The sequence below is a fragment of the Brassica rapa genome, chromosome A08 (assembly GCF_000309985.2).
Source record: "Brassica rapa cultivar Chiifu-401-42 chromosome A08, CAAS_Brap_v3.01, whole genome shotgun sequence".
Taxonomy (NCBI): domain Eukaryota; kingdom Viridiplantae; phylum Streptophyta; class Magnoliopsida; order Brassicales; family Brassicaceae; genus Brassica; species Brassica rapa.
Window position 1 is genome coordinate 22,650,156 of NC_024802.2, and position 18,688 is coordinate 22,668,843.

At 36.0% G+C, this 18,688-nt stretch overlaps 5 protein-coding genes and 1 long non-coding RNA gene across 7 annotated transcripts; 4 read left to right on the forward strand and 2 right to left on the reverse strand.

Annotated features, from left to right (window-relative positions):
* Window positions 1-911: 911 nt before the first annotated feature.
* Window positions 912-2,979, reverse strand: LOC103836605 (zinc finger CCCH domain-containing protein 2). Its single transcript, XM_009112894.3, has one exon. The coding sequence runs from the start codon at window positions 2,420-2,422 to the stop codon at window positions 1,223-1,225; it is 1,200 nt and encodes a 399-aa protein (XP_009111142.2). The 5' UTR covers window positions 2,423-2,979; the 3' UTR covers window positions 912-1,222.
* Window positions 2,980-3,191: 212 nt separating this feature from the next.
* On the reverse strand, window positions 3,192-10,552 carry LOC103836689 (zinc finger MYM-type protein 1). The gene is made up of 2 exons (XM_033276326.1): window positions 9,416-10,552; window positions 3,192-9,117 (listed from the first exon to the last, which is right to left on the reverse strand). Exon 2 carries the CDS (start codon window positions 9,111-9,113, stop codon window positions 6,780-6,782), a length of 2,334 nt encoding a protein of 777 aa, XP_033132217.1. The 5' UTR covers window positions 9,114-9,117; window positions 9,416-10,552; the 3' UTR covers window positions 3,192-6,779.
* LOC117127543 lies at window positions 4,667-5,864 on the forward strand. Its single transcript, XM_033278136.1, has 6 exons — window positions 4,667-4,747; window positions 4,826-4,870; window positions 4,948-5,322; window positions 5,444-5,518; window positions 5,664-5,729; window positions 5,808-5,864. The coding sequence occupies exons 1-6, from the start codon at window positions 4,667-4,669 to the stop codon at window positions 5,862-5,864; spliced, it is 699 nt and encodes a 232-aa protein (XP_033134027.1).
* A 731-nt stretch (window positions 10,553-11,283) lies between the features above and the next one.
* Window positions 11,284-13,287, forward strand: LOC117127084 (UPF0725 protein EMB2204). The gene is made up of 6 exons (XM_033276330.1): window positions 11,284-11,568; window positions 11,702-11,863; window positions 11,944-12,127; window positions 12,215-12,360; window positions 12,459-12,542; window positions 12,627-13,287. Exons 1-6 carry the CDS (start codon window positions 11,533-11,535, stop codon window positions 13,026-13,028), a joined length of 1,014 nt encoding a protein of 337 aa, XP_033132221.1. The 5' UTR covers window positions 11,284-11,532; the 3' UTR covers window positions 13,029-13,287.
* LOC117127085 (myosin-11-like) lies at window positions 13,230-14,986 on the forward strand. The gene is made up of 4 exons (XM_033276332.1): window positions 13,230-13,471; window positions 13,661-13,792; window positions 13,872-14,015; window positions 14,092-14,986. The coding sequence occupies exons 1-4, from the start codon at window positions 13,469-13,471 to the stop codon at window positions 14,134-14,136; spliced, it is 324 nt and encodes a 107-aa protein (XP_033132223.1). The 5' UTR covers window positions 13,230-13,468; the 3' UTR covers window positions 14,137-14,986.
* Window position 14,987: 1 nt separating this feature from the next.
* Window positions 14,988-18,193, forward strand: LOC117127087. 2 transcript variants are annotated; one of them, XR_004449829.1, is made up of 8 exons: window positions 14,988-15,172; window positions 15,396-15,766; window positions 16,219-16,316; window positions 16,410-16,479; window positions 16,570-16,748; window positions 16,836-16,947; window positions 17,037-17,945; window positions 18,059-18,193. It is a non-coding gene; the product is annotated as an uncharacterized LOC117127087 (long non-coding RNA). The 2 variants fall into 2 exon arrangements; XR_004449830.1 differs by having other exon boundaries at window positions 17,042-17,945.
* Window positions 18,194-18,688: the final 495 nt, after the last annotated feature.

An 18,688-nucleotide genomic window follows, 5' to 3' on the forward strand; every position in this document is an offset into this window, starting at 1 on the left:
GACTGTATAATCTATGTTACAATATGAACGAGTATAATCCACAACAAGAGTACATTCATTCGCATATATGTGTACCACATAGTATAATGTTAGTGGACACGTCTCAATGTGTACATATGTCAATCACATAGACCTTAGCTCCTCACGCGCACTCGCATAATGGTGATACATCTCTATCAGTTAATGCATCATGGCAAAGACGTAGTTATACTATTTTCTTGTCTTTCATCTCTCTATGATTTACTATAATCCACAACAGGAGTGTATACATGTAACATGTTCGTAGATTCCATACATGCATGTATGTGTCCCTGTCCCACATAGTATAAAGCTAAATGGACACGTCTCAATGTCTACATGCCTCATTGCCTCCTATGAATACTAATTGATTTGATGTGGTGGCCAGAAAAGAACAATAATCGGAGAACTTAACAGAGGTTTGTTTGTAGATAGATGAAATAGAATATCATCAAATCGTCTTTGTGGAACTGTATACAAACTATATATATATTCTCGTCGACAGACAAACAAAAACATAAACACGTTTCAAGGTGAGATGAATCATTCGAGAGTGCAAATATATGTATCTAATATTATTATATATGAACATTATTCATGAACACAACACGTTTCATGATGAGATGAACATTTTCAAGAATGATATATCATTGTTTTAGCAAAAGAATGATGTAATATATACCCACTTTTTGTAACATCATCATATTTTTAGTTAAGCGTGGATCTAAATCATGATATGTTCATATACACTAACACAGTACACTCCTAGTGTCCTGTACATAACCTACTTTTGTTCCTTCTCGATGTATTAACTATCATCAAAATCCATCGGTCTCAAATGGTAAATGGTACATAGTCCGAATCAACTGTTAACGATCTAGCGGAAATAAATATACATTGAAACGAAAATATTATATAGAAATGTTGAAACATTACATAATCCCCAAGCCACATATATAGTATTACAAGATTATACATATTATTGGGTAAAAATCCACCAGAAAGAGAATTCTAAAAAATAAACGACAATACAAAGACGATTCTTGATTAGCTTCCGTGGAAATCTGTAAAACAATAAAATCTTTAAAACAAATTTTAAAGACAATCTCCTCCATGCATATTTGACCAAACAGCTGCAGGCCGATTATTTTCCTCATGATCAATCACCAAAATGAACGTCAAATCTCATCCACCATCCACCGTTTTAGGTCAAGAGATCATTGACCCATCCAAGATCAGGGTCACCACAAGAACCATCCTCAAAGCTAGTCTTGTCCCTGACCGCCGTGAACTCGTTTTTCTGTCTCTGGCGAGGAGTGATTTCACCGCTAAAGATGTTCGCCCTAGGCGAGTTGGTTAGGTAACTTGGAGATGAAGGCGAAAACGAGGTAGCTAGGTAACTTGGAGTGGAAGGCGAGAGGGCAAATTGTAAAGGACTACTTTGTTGTTGCTGGAGATGGAGACGCTGGTTGCTCAAACCGCAGGATGAGGCAAACGCCGCCGCAGCCGCGGAAACAGGCGTCGTAACGGGAGAAGAGGAACTCACATGCAATGCTTCCGCTAGATTAATTGAATCCAACGAGTTCACAAGCTCGTTTAAAACATCATTATAGTTAACCGACCCTGCCGCAGCAGCAGCAGAAACAGCTTCTGAAACAGCAGAAGCGGCGCGGTTCCTCAGCCGCGAAAAGGCAGCGGCCTTGTGAGCTGGAGACAAAGGTGGGGACAAGGACGGAGATCTAGAAAGATGAGATAAATTACCCAAAAGAGTGCTCGTCGGAGAGCTGCTGCAGAACATGCAACAAGGGTTCTTCGCCACTGCCGGAGAACCCGAGGCTGAGCCGCCGCCGGAGACATTTTCCGGTGGAAGAACCCTAAGCTGACGTGGCGAATGAGCAAAGAAACATACTTTTCTCTTACAGTGTTTACCGTCTTTACAAGCTTCAGTACGGTAACGAATAGGATGGAGCCAACACTCGAAGACTCCATGAGCAAACTCACACTCCTCTCCACGGCTACAATCACCATCACGACGGAACTCGGGACAAACCTCAGCAGAGTATTGAAACCGACGAGGATCACGACGGCGAGCTTTCTCTCCGGGATGAGCGAATGGACAATCAGTCCAGTCGTGGCTCCGGCTACGTGTGCAACGTCGGATCTTGAACTCGAACATACGGAAATGTTCGCTTGCGTAAGGATCATCTGTGTCGGAATCATAACAATACTCTTTGGTCTCCTTGTTGTTGCCGTCTTCATTGTCTTCTTCATGCTCAGATGTGGCGATCTTGTTGCTGACCTTGTTGTTCCAGTTATGTTTACGCGGCGAAGAACGAGGGGAAGACTCAGCCAAGAGAAGCTTTCTCGGTGGAATATCCACCGTTGGTCTCATCACGACGTCCATGGTTTTTCTCTTCTTGTTTTGTGTGTGTGTTTTGGTTTGAGAGATGAGTGCAAGATGATAGCAGAAGATATTGCGTTTGGTCTATATATGGGAGTTTGAGTATAGATACAGACATGAGAATAAGTTAAAAAATTTATATAAAATATTGTAATAAGAGGACAAAAGTTGAAGGGCGGAAGTGTGAGAGGGTATGGGGAGAGGAGTCGTGGCAAGAGAAGAGAAGAGGTTTCATGCAAAGAAGCAGGAGCTGCCTTTCTCTCCTTGCTTCGGACCTAACACATGTGACTATGTTCTCATCATCATAGTCATCTCTTCTCTCTCCCTTATCAGTATGTATTAACTATGTCTTCCTCTTTTAATTTGTTTTTATTTGTCAAATGTTTACAAAAAACAACTAATTTCATTACATACTTATTAACTTCATTGTAAAATAAAAAGGAGGATATTAATTTTTTGTTCTGAAAATACGTCCAAACCTGCCATGAAATTAACGTAGTATCGATATATCAACTGAATGAGAAAATAGATGAAGCGCAATTACAAACATTAATATTGGCTCAACCGTCGGATTGTAGGTTCAAATCAACCACGTTTCAACTTTCAAGAACACCAAAGCAACGAAATATACAAAAGTAACTTTTTAAGAAGAAATCATCATAACTCAGCTGGATATATATAACACTATTGAAAAGTTAACGAAGAGTATTTTAGCAAAAAAAAAAAAAAGTTAACGAAGAGTATCTTGTTAAGTTTTACGGCGGTCAATAACTTTTTGTAAAACATGATTTTTTCTTAAAATTTATGTTACGTATTGCATGGTTGATTAATGGTATAAACATACGTGGCTGATAAATCATACGAACCTAAAAATGAGCTAGTTTTGATTAATGTAAGTTTTACGTCGGTCAATAACTTTTGCTAAGACATTATTTTTTCTTAAAAATTATGTTACGTATTGCATGGTTGATTAATGGTAAACCAAAAAAACATACGTGATTGATAAATCATACGAACCTAAAAATGAGCTAGTTTGATTACTGTACATGATGCAATAAACAAATCGCCTAATGTTTTATATTTAGTTTTCTACCATACAATTTTAGAGGATAGATGTACATCGAATCTAACAAGACTTGCAACACAGAAAGGATACGACAAGATTATATACAAGTCCAAATACAAAAGCTGTTTCAGAAAATACGTATTTCCATTTCGTACGCCACTTATCAGCGGACTATATACATGATTCACTATATTATTAATACTTTATATTTTTCAAAATTCTATAATATCTCTAAAAGGCCGAATGCATGTATATGTACAAGTGTCAGGTTTTGGATTGGTTGCGTGGCTCCGATGGAAGCAGATACATTTTTGGTTTCTACATTCATCATGGCCTCAGCTCATAATAAACTAATGTTTTTGATCAAGTTTATAACTTTCACATCCAGACTTTTAAGAGTCCGTAAGCCACGTCCAAAAATGGTGAACGAAGCGGTAATTTACAGTAAAGCACAAACGACAAATATAATAAGAACAAAATAACTTAGTTACACAATAATAATATTGTTCGACGCGAAAAAGAACAATGCTTTTGAGTAAGTTCAATGTATTCTACCATGTACTGGTCCCTCCATTGTCAAATTTGGAGGTATTGTCTATGTCCGTACGTAAGTCATTGTTCATCAAAATCCAGGGCTTCTCAATTTGGTGGTTAATCAAATAGGTAAGCCATTAATATAAATATTCAACGTTTAGATAAATATTAAAATGCAGAACAGATTTGAAGTTATTACAAAACCAAAACATTGATGTTATCATCTGTACTCTGTAAACCACGACATTGGCACGCTCTAAAGTTCAAAGGATCCCTAGTTACAAAACATGGAATAATCAATGCTTACAGTCAATCGAAAATTCTAACCTTTATTTCTGAGTGGATTTTAGGATTTATATTGGGTATTTGTTAATAAACTAATATATGTATATATATATAACTATTATTATTGATAGATATTTTGATGCAATTTTCCACTCATAATTTTATTAGTGGTTAGAGATAGTTTTTTAATAATTTTAATATTGCATTTCTGTATTTAAGAGAAGTTCGGTACTATGATGATCTATATTTTTAATTTAAAATTCCAGTCCAAAAATATTTCTAATCTACCCTTTGGTTCTTTGTTGTTTCTCTGCAATCGTTGTGCTTAAACCCTTACCGGAAATGGAGAGAAGAAGGAAGAAATGAACCGTCTTCAACATTTCGTCGACGAAAACGACAATCTCATCAAGAAGCTTCCCGATCAGCTCCATCACAACGTTATGGCGAGTTTCGATCCATTAAAACAGCCTTTCCCTTAGATTCTAATTGCGTACACGATTTGATGAATCTGATGCTTACAGGTTCCATTCAAACGGAGGCTTCCTTCTTCGCTACAACTGCTTGCGGTATGTTTGTTTCAAAATGTGTGGACTGGATGATGTGTTTGCTTTCATAGTGATCTTAAGTGGTGTTTCTTTAATAGGAAGGACTTCTTGAGATAAGAGAAGAGTATGAAGAAGAAGAAGAAGATTATGCAACTGTGCTTCAGCCAGGTGTTAAAAAGGAGGCTTCTGGTGTTAATCCTGGAGGAGAGGGAGAGGCCGGAGAAGGTGAAGTTGAAGATGATGAATTTTCACGAATCATGTCCAAGTTGAATGAACTTCAAATGCAAGAAGAACTGGAGGGTGAGGATGGCGATGATTATATAAGTGAAGAACAAGATTCTTCTGTAGAAAGTATCGAGGAGAGCGAGTTGCTCGGTGTGGTGAATGGTATTGGAGATAAGACAAATCACAATAAGATAGATTATGAGAAATCTTCTGCGAAACAAGAATCTAGCATATCTGTTCTCGAGAAGGTGTCTGGCCATAGTTATTGGTGAACCCATGAGATATTCAGATGTAAGGGAACTCACATCTAGGTTCATGTTTATGGTTATATGTTTTTTTTTTCCTCATGTTTTATTACTTTTGATGCAGCCAAGAGTCAAAGAAAAAGCTATTCAAGTATTACCAGAGAGATATCCACACAAACATGTAGATGATCTGTTGAAAGTAAGAAAAACATTTTACTGTAATCTTCTCTTCTTTTCTTTCTACAAACAAACATTTTTACTTTTGATGCTAGCTAGTAGTAGTGTAGTTGTTGGGGCAGATCTGATATTTTCCTTTAAGCTCATTAAATATCTGAATCTTGCAGGCGTTTACTGGATCGATCGTAGAGCACGCCCGTAATCTAGAAACCAACACACACTGCCTAATGCAGGTACATTACCACAAGAAGAACACATCATTAGCAATGCTGGAAACATAATTCTTACTGCATGTTTTTGTTTGTAAGCAGCCTTCAGGGTCTCAGCCATCAAAACCAGTTTCAAGATTCAAGGCACAGAGAAGATAGCCAGTTAGGGTCTATGTACAATTTTGTTTGGTATTCCTTCTGATGATATATGTAAGAAGTAAGAACACATATATACATATGTGTGTGCATTTATATACAGTTAAGTAGGCAAATCTACATCAGAAAATCTGATACTTGACTCCGTCTGAAAATTCTTGAAGTAGCTTCTCTTTGACAATACCCATCTACTAAACTCCAATGTCTCCATGCCTTTAAACTCAGCTAACATCATGTGACAACAAAAATTTAAAACTGACTTCCTGTTTTGGTTTTATTACATGAAATAGAAACGTTTCCGTTAGAACGGCGTCGTTTATAAGGGGCCAAATCTACTTAAAGCCCAAACTCTACTTTTGTCTTAACCGTAAGTAATATTGTTTCCCTTGAACTGATCATTGTATTGATACGATATTATATACAACGTACAGGTGAGATATTCTAGGGAATATTCAGAGAATAGTATCTAATAATATCTAAACTATATACATGATACTTATCATCTTATAATGAATACCATAGAATAAACTGTGGACAGAAGACCACAACTAAAAGCACTACATTTTCAGGTTTTCGAATAATTAGCCAGCACAAAAACTTTCGTAGATTAACAGAAACAATTAGATAAACATTCATGAGGACATAAGATCTTGGTTCAGAGATGAACACTTACTTGTATCACTAATATGGATTTTCATATATCCACTGATCACATTTAAGATACCATAGGGATCGCCAAAACTGGATTGGAAGGAAAGAAAAAAGAGGCATGGAGAGGATGATGATGATGAACTCTAGAAGCGTCCGAGCGGTGGTGACGAGATCCAGTGGCGGATCTAGAAACTATATGTATCAGGGGCATAAATAAAAACTATTAGATAAAATATAAAAACCATTGTCATAAAACCGTACAAATCATCACAAATGGATCCTACGCTCTCTCATGGATTGAAATCGCTTCACCACTGTTTCGTTTGTAACAGATTCAAACAACTCTTTTTCAATATAACATACTAAACAATCACTTAGAAACTCGTCTTCAATTCGGTTGCGTGTAGCTGTCTTCACTAATTTCATTGCAGAAAAGCACCTTTCAACACTTGCAGTAGCAACAGGCAATGTTAAAACCAACTTCAAGAGCCTATAAACTAAAGGATGTACAAGGTGCTTTTTTGTTTCCACCATCAGACGAGAAAGATCTCCAAGATTCTTCAAATTCTTAAACCGTTCATCGTTTTTTATATTATCAATGTAGATTCCAAGATGGTGTTCCATAGATAGACACTCTCCAAAACTAAAATCATCAAGATAGAACTTAACCAATCTCAAAAGCTTAGACTTATCAAACTCACGGAAGGAATTGGCAGGACTTAAAGAAGCCATACAAATAAGCAAATCAGTGTTTACCTCAGTAAATCGATCATTAAGCTCTTGAAGTTGCAAATCCATAACAGCGTAGAAACAATTAACCTTGTAATGATGCAGATTGGTTACACCAGTTTTTTTCCTTGGCCTCCTTAAATCCACAAATTCTTCATCCATCACAAGCATAGTAGCTTTATTCTTTTCGCAGAATGATGAAACTTTACCGATTAGCAAATCCCATCCATCTTCTCGAAATTTTTGCAACTCCCGTTTAGTTGAATCTACAAGTGACATGGCATTTGAAATAACTTGATTCTTCATTTGCAAAGCCATTGACAGATTCTCAGTTACTCCCAAAATAAACAGCATCAACTGCAAATAGAACACACAATCGAATGTGTGAAAATACTTGAGAAGACCATATGCTTGACATCTTTTTGAGTCATCAGCGCCTTCATCTTGAACACTTTCAAGGATTTCAATAACTGAAGGAAACAACTCAACCAGACGCAGCAAAGTTTTATAATGAGAACCTCCACGAGTATTTCCAGGCCTTGGAAGAGAAATCTCTTGATTTTGTCCCGTTCCAGTGTTAATGTCACCACTGTCAATCCCTTCCTCCACCCTCTTCCGATTCATATCAAGAAGTGTATCTTTCCTCTTGCAAGAAGCCACAACCACATTCAGCAAAGTCGAAACCATGTCAAAAAAATTACTAACTTCAAAGCTCTTTTTCGCAACTGCCACCACAACTAGCTGAAGTTGATGAGCAAAACAATGTACATAATAGGCTGAACTATTTTCTCTAGCAACCAATGCTCTCATCCCATTAAACTGTCCCTTCATATTGCTTGCTCCATCATAACCTTGTCCTCTCAACTGTTTTAGGCTCAACCCATGTTTTGCAAACAAGTCATCAACTGCAGATTTCAGAGATAAAGAAGACGTTTCTTTTACATGAGCAACTCCCACAAATCTCTCTTTAACTAATCCACTTTTATCAACAAACCGAAAGACAACAGCCATTTGCTCTTTGTTAGAAACATCTGCAGACTCATCGACCATCAAACCGAACACTCCATGATCGATTTCTTCCATGATAGATTTCAGTACTTCTTGAGCAAAACAATGTACAATATCTTTCTGAATCACTTGAGAAACCATCTGATTATTTTTTGGAGCGTTCTCCAAAATAACCTTACTTACAGTGTCATTTTGTTCTCCGGTATACTTCAAAAGCTCTACAAAGTTTCCTTTATTAGCAGAATCTTTTCCTTCATCATGACCGCGGAAAGGTAATCCTTGTCGTAACAAGTACCTAGAGGCATCAACTGAAGCATTTAACCGGATGCGATATTCATTTTTCACCACATCGCCTTGCTTATAAAAAGCATGCACAATTGACTGACCTTGATTCATCAAATCATCACATCTCTTAACAGCAATATTATGAAAGCTATTAATTCCACCTACATGCTCAGATAAAGCCTCGGGTTTTTTCCAACAAGAAAAACCTTCAGTCACAAAAGCATAATTTCCACCTTGTTTTCGTATGTCATCTCTGAACAAATAGCAACACAAACAAAATGCTTTATCTTTGGAGACGCTGTACTCTAGCCAATTACCATACTTCTCAAACCAAGCTGGATTAAACCGCCTCATTGTTGTTCCAAACTTCTTCTTTTGAAAAACATGACCATATGGTTGACAAGGACCTCTAGTTAAATATTTCCGCCTTACTTCGTCTTTTTGATTCGGAAGATACTGCGATATCTTTTTTCTTTCAGCTGGATCCCACGGCAAAGAATCTAAATCATCAGAGTTATCCAATTTATCCAAATTTCTTTTAGAATCTGAAACACTCGTTTTGTTATAATATCGCTCCATTTATCTGCAAATCAGTAGAAATAGTATATTATTATAAAGTCAATTACATTAAGACTTTTAACATGTTACTAAACTAAACACAATTCATCATATTAGCTAATCAGTTTTTCACGTTAAAATCAAAATCATATATAATAATATTGGATGAGTCTAAAATTATTCTACATTAACATCACAAGTCACAACCTTAAAGCATATCATCAGACAATTTTGGGATAGAAAGCAATAAAAAGAGAATCAAACAAACATTTAAAATAGATATAATCATATAAACTAATTAAATAAATAGAAAAAAAACTTACATGGACAGAAAATTTCGTGAGTGATTCTAGCCGGTGGAAAAAAATTGCAGGGGAAGAAGACGACAGAAGAAGTTGAGAAGACGTAGACCTAGTTGATTTTCCTAAAACAAATATCCATATTTTCTATTTATTTAATAAAAACTGTTTTTATTTAAAATGGATTAGATCTGCTAAACTAAATAAAGCCCAATTCACTAAAATATGAGATTGTAGATATAAAAACAAACTGGACTTTTGTTTTATATTTATATGAATTAGAATATTTTTAGTTATGGTAATTATTTAAAGTATAGGGGGCAAAGAAATAATATAACAACATGGACATAACTTCAATTTGTTATAAAACTAAACTAATTTTAATATTTTCATGGTAGGCAATTGCCCCCCCAACCCACAACGTACCTCCGCCTCTGACGAGATCACCGGAGTTTTACAAAAAAATTGTATATATATATATATATAAACTATTATAATAAATTATTTTCATGCTTTTAAAATAGTTAATAATTAATTGAATATTAAATATATATATATATATATACAATAAAGTTTTTTTAATTTTTTAATTTTAAAAATTATTATATAAAATAACTTAAAAACATTCATATATGCATAAAACTATATACATGGATTTATATTTATTTTAAAAATATTATGATGTAAAATATTTTGGATAATATAATATATAATCTTTTTAGATAACGACGATTATCAAATTAACGGAAATTTGGTTTTAACTTATGAAATATAAAAAAAAAATCTAATTATTTATGAAAAGTGGTAAATATTTTAAATGTTCTAAGTTGATAATACTTTGGAGCAAAAATATTACTATGAAAATAATATTGTAAATATTTTTTGAATTATTTCCTAACTTTTTTCAGAAATTATCACAATAATTGATTTTGGTTGTTTTAAAAAATTCAAGATAAATGATTCATTTTTTATGTGATATATATATATATATATACATATAATAATAATAGTAATAGTATAGATAGATAGATAAATTAGTAAGGATATGAATTTAGATATCATATCATATGTATATAAATTGTATTTATTATTATACTATTATTTGCGAAGTAAATTTTTGAAATCGAGTTCTCACGTTAAAAGTTAGACTGATTAATGTCGTTGTTACCCTTAATAAATTTATATATATAATCATTTAATTTAAAACAAATTTTATATTAAAAATATTAAATTTCTAAAAGGATAATTTTCATATATTTTGCTATTATCTTGAAAAAATATTTTATATTTCTAAACAACAAGATAATACTTATATATTGTGTTGTTATCTTTAAATAATGTTTATTATAAAAATTGTAAATTTTTGGAATCGAGCTCTCAAGTTAAAAGTTAGTTGTTACCCTTAATAAATGTTTATATATAATAATTAAATTTAAAACGAATTTTATATTAATAATATTAAATTTCTAAGAAGATAATTCTCATATATTTTGTTATTATCTTGAAAAAATATTTTATATTTCTAAAAAACAAGATAATACTTATATATTATGTTGTTATCTTTAAATAATATGTTTATTATAAAAATTAAGATATAAAACAATATATAATTAAATATTAATGAAGAAAAAACATTTGTATAAAAATATAGTCTATAACATTTCTAATATATGAATGTTTTGAAAAATTTAACACAATAATTAATATATATATTTTAATGAAATTTTCTGTCATAATAAATTATTTTATGTTTGGTGTAAACTTGTTAAGAATATAAATAATAATTTAAAAAATTGTTTTTAAATTAATAAAATATAAAATAATATAAAATAATAATAATTAAATTTAAAGCGAATTACAAGACACCGAGGTACTTGAATAAATAAGGATGAGAAACAGTAGGAAAGGACAGAGATAATAATAATTTTGCCGAACATTACTTCTCGTACATGGGTTCGGTTTTTCTGCTCGTGTTAAGAAAATTTTCGGTGGTGGTAATAAGGCCCAACTGCAGCCCATAAAATCATTCTCCTGGCAAACCTAAATTGATCGACGGCATCCGCAGCTAGCTACTTGTCTCCACAACCTTTCAGACTTTACGACGACGAAGACGAGCCGTCGGTGTAGAATACACTAAGAGGATGAGTCAGAGTGGTCTACGAACGGAGGAGCTCGATGTGAGTATTATCTATGATTGTGATTGTGATTTTGATTTGTTGGAGATAGACTAGTGTTTGTCACGAAACTAATCCCCTAGGCTTAGTAAATATCAAACCTTAGTACTGATTGTTTTTTGTCTTCTGCTTTTAGCGTTTCAACTACCCTGAAGGGTTTGCACGAAGACGTGGTAGCTGTGCATTGGCACACTTCGAGTGTGAAGGCAAGTTGGGGAAGATGTATGGCGGGTATCCTAACTCTGCTTTGGTGAAGCTCTTTGCCAAGCTCGGCCTTCACCGATACAATTGGTTAGAGGTAAAACACACACACACTAGTTTGATGCTTTTAATGTAGCTCGACAGTTTAACATCTGTTTCTTTCTTTATCTGATTTAGGGGACAAACTTCCAGTTTGGTAGATTAAAGAGATTCAACATGGGTAGTGCTGCAACTGCCTACTTCATCACTCTGGTTGCACGCCTTCCAACCAGCCATTTGGAGCAAATCTTTCAGGTTGTAGTCGAAGAAGAACGCCTCGGTATTCTAGACTTGACGTGCCGTCATTCTAGACCTCATGAAGGTAAAGGTTTGATGCATTAATCAATTTCAATATACATCTCTCACACTCACACTCGCTGACTATATTTATATAACATATTGCTTTTAGGGACCGAGAGTTTAAAGAAGGAGATGCCTTCCTTACGTCCACATCGCCAGCCAGTGCCTACTTCCTACAAAGGCAGATTGTTTGATTGGCCCTCCTCAGATTTTGCTTGGCCCTCCTCTTTCAGTGACACCAAACGGTTTTACTTGGTAACATTAAAACACTCATTTTGTGGTCTCGCATGCATGCATCTGTTTTTGCTTTTGCGTATTACTAATATATGTTGTATTTGCCTTTTCTTTTGCAGTTGAATGAATCTGAGTTGCAATGTGATTGGATTTCTTTGTATGTGGAACTTGCAATCTGTACTTCCCATAGGAAAATCAAAGCTGTAAGTTTTATATGTTCTCTCACTTTCAGTTTGTTAGCATATCAATAATCTATTTGGTGTTAATATAAAATCTTGTTGCTGCAGAGGGATCTCACCAAGTTTCACTTGGAGATTGTCCAAGTTGCCATAGAGTCTCTAGATGATAAGGAGCCCCCAAGTCTCATGTCTAGAGCTGCTCTCCTTTACGTCACATATAAAGACGTGGTCAAGTCTCTTCGGACCGGTGAGCCTTGTCTCTCCAAAGCTGCTGTGAGACGCGTCTTCAATGAATCTAAGGGAAGATTGAGCATTCAAGGGGATTGTTGGGTTGAAGCTGAAACTGGTTTGGCTTTTTCTGAGATTCCTTCTAAGAAGTCTTCGAAGAAGGGATCTTTAAAGCTTAAGCGCCGCTTAGGAGTTCATAAGCTATGGAGGCTGTCTAGTCCTAGGTGGTATCAGACTTACAAGAACCGTGGCCTCCGCCAGTTGATTACCAACTCTGTTTAAGACATTAAGCATTGTGTGCTTTTGGTCTCTATTTAAGACATCGGATGCAGTAGTAGTATTTAACTAGTGATGATGACTATCTACTTTGTGCTTTTGGTTTCTCTATTTATGCTTTTGGTCTCTCTGTAGTTTTGTGCTTTTGGTCTCTTTCTTTTTCTTTTAAGCGTGTACTCCTGTCCGAATCCCTCTCCTGTGTGGTGATCTTATTCCTCTGAACGTCTTTAGATTGTGGTAATATATCGGTGATTTGATTTTGTTTTGTCGGAAACTGTTATCGGTTTGTGGGAATCCCTCTCCGGTGTGTCTGTTTGTCTCGGAATCTACAGATTCTATAGGTTTCTTACGTAACAAGTCACTATACTGTGGGAAAATATCCCGAAAAATGGATCTCCTTCACTTGTAATCATTGTGAAGAAGAAACGACAGGCCAATATTCAACAATGGTACGTGAACGTCTTACTTTACTGTAGATCTCTCTCCCTTACATAGCTCACTCACTGTAGGCAGTTTGATTGTCCAGTTTTAGGGAGCTTAAAATTATTAGTATTGTTAGGTTTTGTCTATTCATATTGACATTGTTGTTGTTTCTTTAGCATTTTGAATTATTGTGATGTTTTTTTGGTAAATTGCAGGGAACTCCGGTAAATATGATTGTAGGTTCTCATGTTTGGGTTGAAGAAGACTCAGACGTGGCTTGGATTGATGGTGAGGTTGAACAGCTCACTGGAGAAGAAGTTGTGATCCAAGCCACAACTGGAAAGAAGGCAAGCCAATCACACTAACTGTTAACATTTCATCTTGTCACCTATAATTAATATCCCATAACTGTTTTGTATTATATAGATCACTGCAAAGTTGTCAAAGATATACCCAAAGGATGTGGAAGCTCCTGCAGGTGGTGTTGATGACTTGACAAAGCTGTCTTACCTGCACGAACCTGGTGTCCTTCAGAACTTAAAGATCAGATATGAACTTAATGAGATCTATGTTAGTACTTATAACAAATATGTCGAAACCTTTTGATTGTTTAATGTCTTGACTAGAATCTATTTGTTCATGACAGACATACACAGGAAACATCGTTATAGCGATTAATCCTTGGCCGTGAGATAGATGGATGGATGGAAGCTATATATATATATATATATTTTTTTTTTTTTTATCTTGTTAATTATGCTATAACGATTTATATTTCTTAGTAAGTACATTGAAATCTGGTTACATAAGCGATTGCTCTATTGGAGTCTGTAACTTTGGTTGATGTGTAGATATCTCAAAAAACATGAATAAATATGTAGAGACTAATGGACAATAGTCTTTAATCTCTAAAAATGAGTGTAAAATATAAATTTTCACATAAAATTTTTTGATGAAACTATAAGATATAAAAAAAATTGAACCAATTCAGTAATTAACAAATTGATTGTAAGTTGGAAATAGATGATACATCTCAATTTAATTTCTACTACTTTTAGCATTACATTATCTGGGTCAATCGCTTCTGTCGAATACTTAAATGGCTTCTTTGTAATAAAATTTAGAACTCAGGGACTTTGCTATAAAACACTTGTAAAAGTTTCCCGCGTGTGGGGCCGTTGGTGACGTGGAACATTTCCCCTCTCGCTTCATCTTCATTAAACAAAAGTCAAAAGGTCAACACAGTGGCATAGTCGTAAATCCAGCAAACTTAGTCCCTTCTCTTTTTCCTCCTCGCCGGCAAAGTTTCCGTCGTTGCTTCTCTTCACTCCCACCACGAAGAATCTAAGGGGCGGTGAGGCTTATCTTCAAAAGCTACACAGAGGTAGCAGTCGTGAGCAGAATCGCACCAACGATGCAGTTCCGCCATCGGATCAAAAGCGGATAAACGGTGCTCCGATTCTTCTTCCGTCCCGGAGACCACTTCTTCGGTGACCTCTTATGCTCCGATCTCTGTTACGAATCGTTCGGATTACATATCCTCAGAGGAGGAGTACCAAGCGCAGTTAGCCCTAGCGATCAGTGCGTCGAATTCTCAGTCCTGTGAGGTTCCGGAGAAGCATCAGATCCTAGCGGCGACGCTTCTGAGCTTGGGAAGCCGTTACCGGGTGGAGTCAAGGAGGGATTAATCGGAGGTGGTTGCCGAGAGGTTATCGAGACAGTACTGGGTAAGTATTATCTTCATTCTAAACATACTTATCGAGCCTTGCTCATAGTGAATTCGAGGTGTGAGGAGCCTGATCAGAGTACAGCCGAACTTAGCATTTCTTGATTGGATCCTATAGCTAATTTGAATCTGTAACCTTAGTAACTGGTATTGTACTTTCACTAAGAATATGGTGTGCTTGACTATTTGGAGAAAGTTGTTGATGGTTTCTACGATGTTTACAGCCTATCCGCAGACTCAGCTAAGCAGGGAGATATGCCAGTGCCATCACTCGAAGATCTTGAAAGCAACCATGGAACACGTGGCTTTGAAGCTGTGGTTGTGAATCGACCCATTGATCCTTCCCTGGATGAGTTTCTTCAAATTGCGCAATGTATTGCACTGGATTGTCATTCTCCAAGTGTTAACGTGCTGGTTACAGAGGCTGGCTGAACTTGTCACAGGGCATATGGGTAGGTCTGCGAAAGATTACAGTATAGTATCGGCAAGGTGGACTGAGAAGAGTACTGAGTTCAAGGCAGCACTAAACACTTGTGTATTCCCTCTTGGATTTGTAAATATTGGTCTCTCCAGGCATCGTGCTCTGCTTTTCTAGGTAATTTCTTGAACCCTCGTTCTTGATTTAGTGGCTTTTCTTATCCCATTTCCTTTTCCGGTGGAAAATATGTTTACTTGTGGCTAGTTATGAACTTCTTTACTGATGGACTGACTTTAAATGAAATCATTTTGTGAGCGAAAGCCTTGTGCTGTGAAATGAATACCGAGATTTTTTGTTGTTGTACACTCTGATAGTTTTTTTTTTTTTTGTTGACTGAGTTCCAACCTCTTGCGTTGGAATCTGACATGTCATTGGCTGATAATATCTGTGGTGCTTCAGTCTCAAAGTACCTCTGCTCAGTTATCTGAGTTAGCTGATTTCTTTGTGCCTTGATTGAATGAGACATCAACAACTAATTTTCGCACCTAAGTTGATGCCTTGCTGCTTATGCTCGTATATCTTGTTTGATAATTGTAATTGATTCATGTCATTTTATTCTCCCCATGTAGGTTTTGGCAGATAGTGTCAGGTTGCTTTGTAGGTTGGTAAAAGGTAACCATTACACGAGCAACGAGGATGATGCAGTGAACACAATACGACTGGAACGGTGAAAACTCTTTTATCCCACTACGTTTTGATACACATGCCATTTCCAGCTGGCATCTCCTTTTCTGATGAGAAACATTTTGAATTTTGTTAGCCTGAATGGATGGCTCCAGAAGTTCTACGCAATGAGCCTTCAAATGAAAAATGAGTAGCTTAGACGTTCAGTTCCGTACTCGGCTCTACTACAATATTTACTCTTTACTTTCACCTTTTTGAAGGAAAATAAAAGAAAAGTTTGTTGGTTCTTTTCGCAGGTGTGATGTGTACAGTTTCGGGGTGATTCTATGGGAACTAGCAACATTGAGATCGCCTTGGCGAGGAATGAACCCAATGCAAGAAGTAGGAGGAGTTGGTTTCCAGAATCGCGGGCTTGAGAGATCCCAAAGGAACTTGATCCTGTGGTGGGAAGAATCATCTTGGAATGTTGGCAAACGTAAGTCGTGTAAAAACTCAAAAACACTCAACAGAATCTGCAAAGAGGTGACAAATGTACTCTTATTAATGTTTTGTGTTTGGATAGGGATCCGAATCTGCGGCCGTCCTTTGCTCAGCTGACGGAAGTGCTGAAGCCTTTGAACCAGCTCGTGTTTCCTTCACCACAATAGTTTTCAACTGTGAATACATGAAAGACGGTTAATCATACTACCATGCTTCATAAGTCTTAGATTAGAGGAATGTAAATGAAATCAATTTTCTATATGTTTTGGTGTATTTGTTATAGGAAAGGCCGTGATGCTGTGCTTATATTATTGGGTTATAAACTTGGTCTCCCCTCTCTTTCCCACAATGGACGCTCATCGCTCAGAGGCCAAAGCTTTTCCATCAATATCATCAATTCCAATATACGGTTCGATTATAAAATTTAATAATATTGTTTGTTTACCTCATAACTTTTCTTATCGATATCGACTTGTGTTCCTAATCAAACCCATCATAGTGCCTATTTTAATCCAGACAGAAAACTGATATCCAGTAAACTATGGAGTTAATTGGATATTGGTTTGTATTGTTCTTCTAATTTTGGATAATATATACCATAATTAGTGATTCTGGGACGAAAATGATATCTTGAGAGACTTGGGGGGGTAGATAGAGTAAATAGATACTCTTGAAGGAGAGAGTGTACGTGGAGTGCGAGAGACAGCGAGTGATTAGGGTCCACGAATTGGCGCGAATTCCATGGGGATGAAAGAAGAAACCCACCGAAGTCGAAGGATGAACAACAATGTCACTCTCTCTCTCTCTCTTATTTTTTTTTTTGTTTACTCATTCCTACAGTCGCTCCTTCGCTTCTTTTCTTCTTCTCTCCTTATTTTTTTCCGATCTCGCTTCCTCCCAGTTTCATTGTTCTATTTCAGTTTCTGGTGATCCCATCATTTTTTTTTGGTTCTGTGTGGTGATCTTATTCCTCTGAACGTCTTTAGATTGTGGTAATATATCGGTGATATTGTCGGAAACTGTAATCGTTTTGTCCGAATCCCTCTCCGGTGTGTCTGTTTGTCTAGAAATCTACAGATTTTTAGGTTTCTTGCGTAACAAGTCACTATACTGCGGGGAATGTCCCGAAAAATGGATCTCCTTCACTTGTAATCATTGTGAAGAAGAAAAGACTGACCAATATTGAACAATGGTACGTGAACGTCTTACTTTCCTGTAGATCTCTCTCCCTTACATAGCTGACTGTATACAGTTTATTAGTGTTGTTGTCCATTTAGTTATTGTGATGTTTTTGGTAAATTGCAGGGAACTCCAGTAAATATTATTGTAGGTTCTCGTGTTTGGGTTGAAGACTCAGACGTGGCTTGGATTGATGGTGAGGTTGAAAAGCTCACTGGAGAAGAAGTTGTGATCCAAGCGACAACTGGAAAGACGGCAAGTCAATCACAAAAAACTGTTAACATTTCAACTTGTCACCTATAGTAATATCCCATAACTGTTTTAATATAACAGATCACTGCAAAGTTGTCAAAGATATACCCAAAGGATGTGGAAGCTCCTGCAGGTGGTGTTGATGACATGACAAAGTTGTCTTACCTGCACGAACCTGGTGTCCTTCAGAACTTAAAGATCAGATATGAACTTAATGAGATCTATGTTAGTATCTATTTTCTTACTTACAAATATGTTTACAGCTTTTTGATTGTTTAATGTCTTGACTATAGAATCTATTTGTTCATGACAGACATACACAGGAAACATCCTTATAGCGATTAATCCTTTTCAACGGTTGCCTCACATCTACGATGCCCATATGATGCAACAATACAAAGGAGCACCTTTTGGAGAACTAAATCCTCATGTTTTTGCTGTCGCTGATGTTGCATACAGGTGATTTTAATACTTGTCTATATATGTATTATGACCCACGCTTTA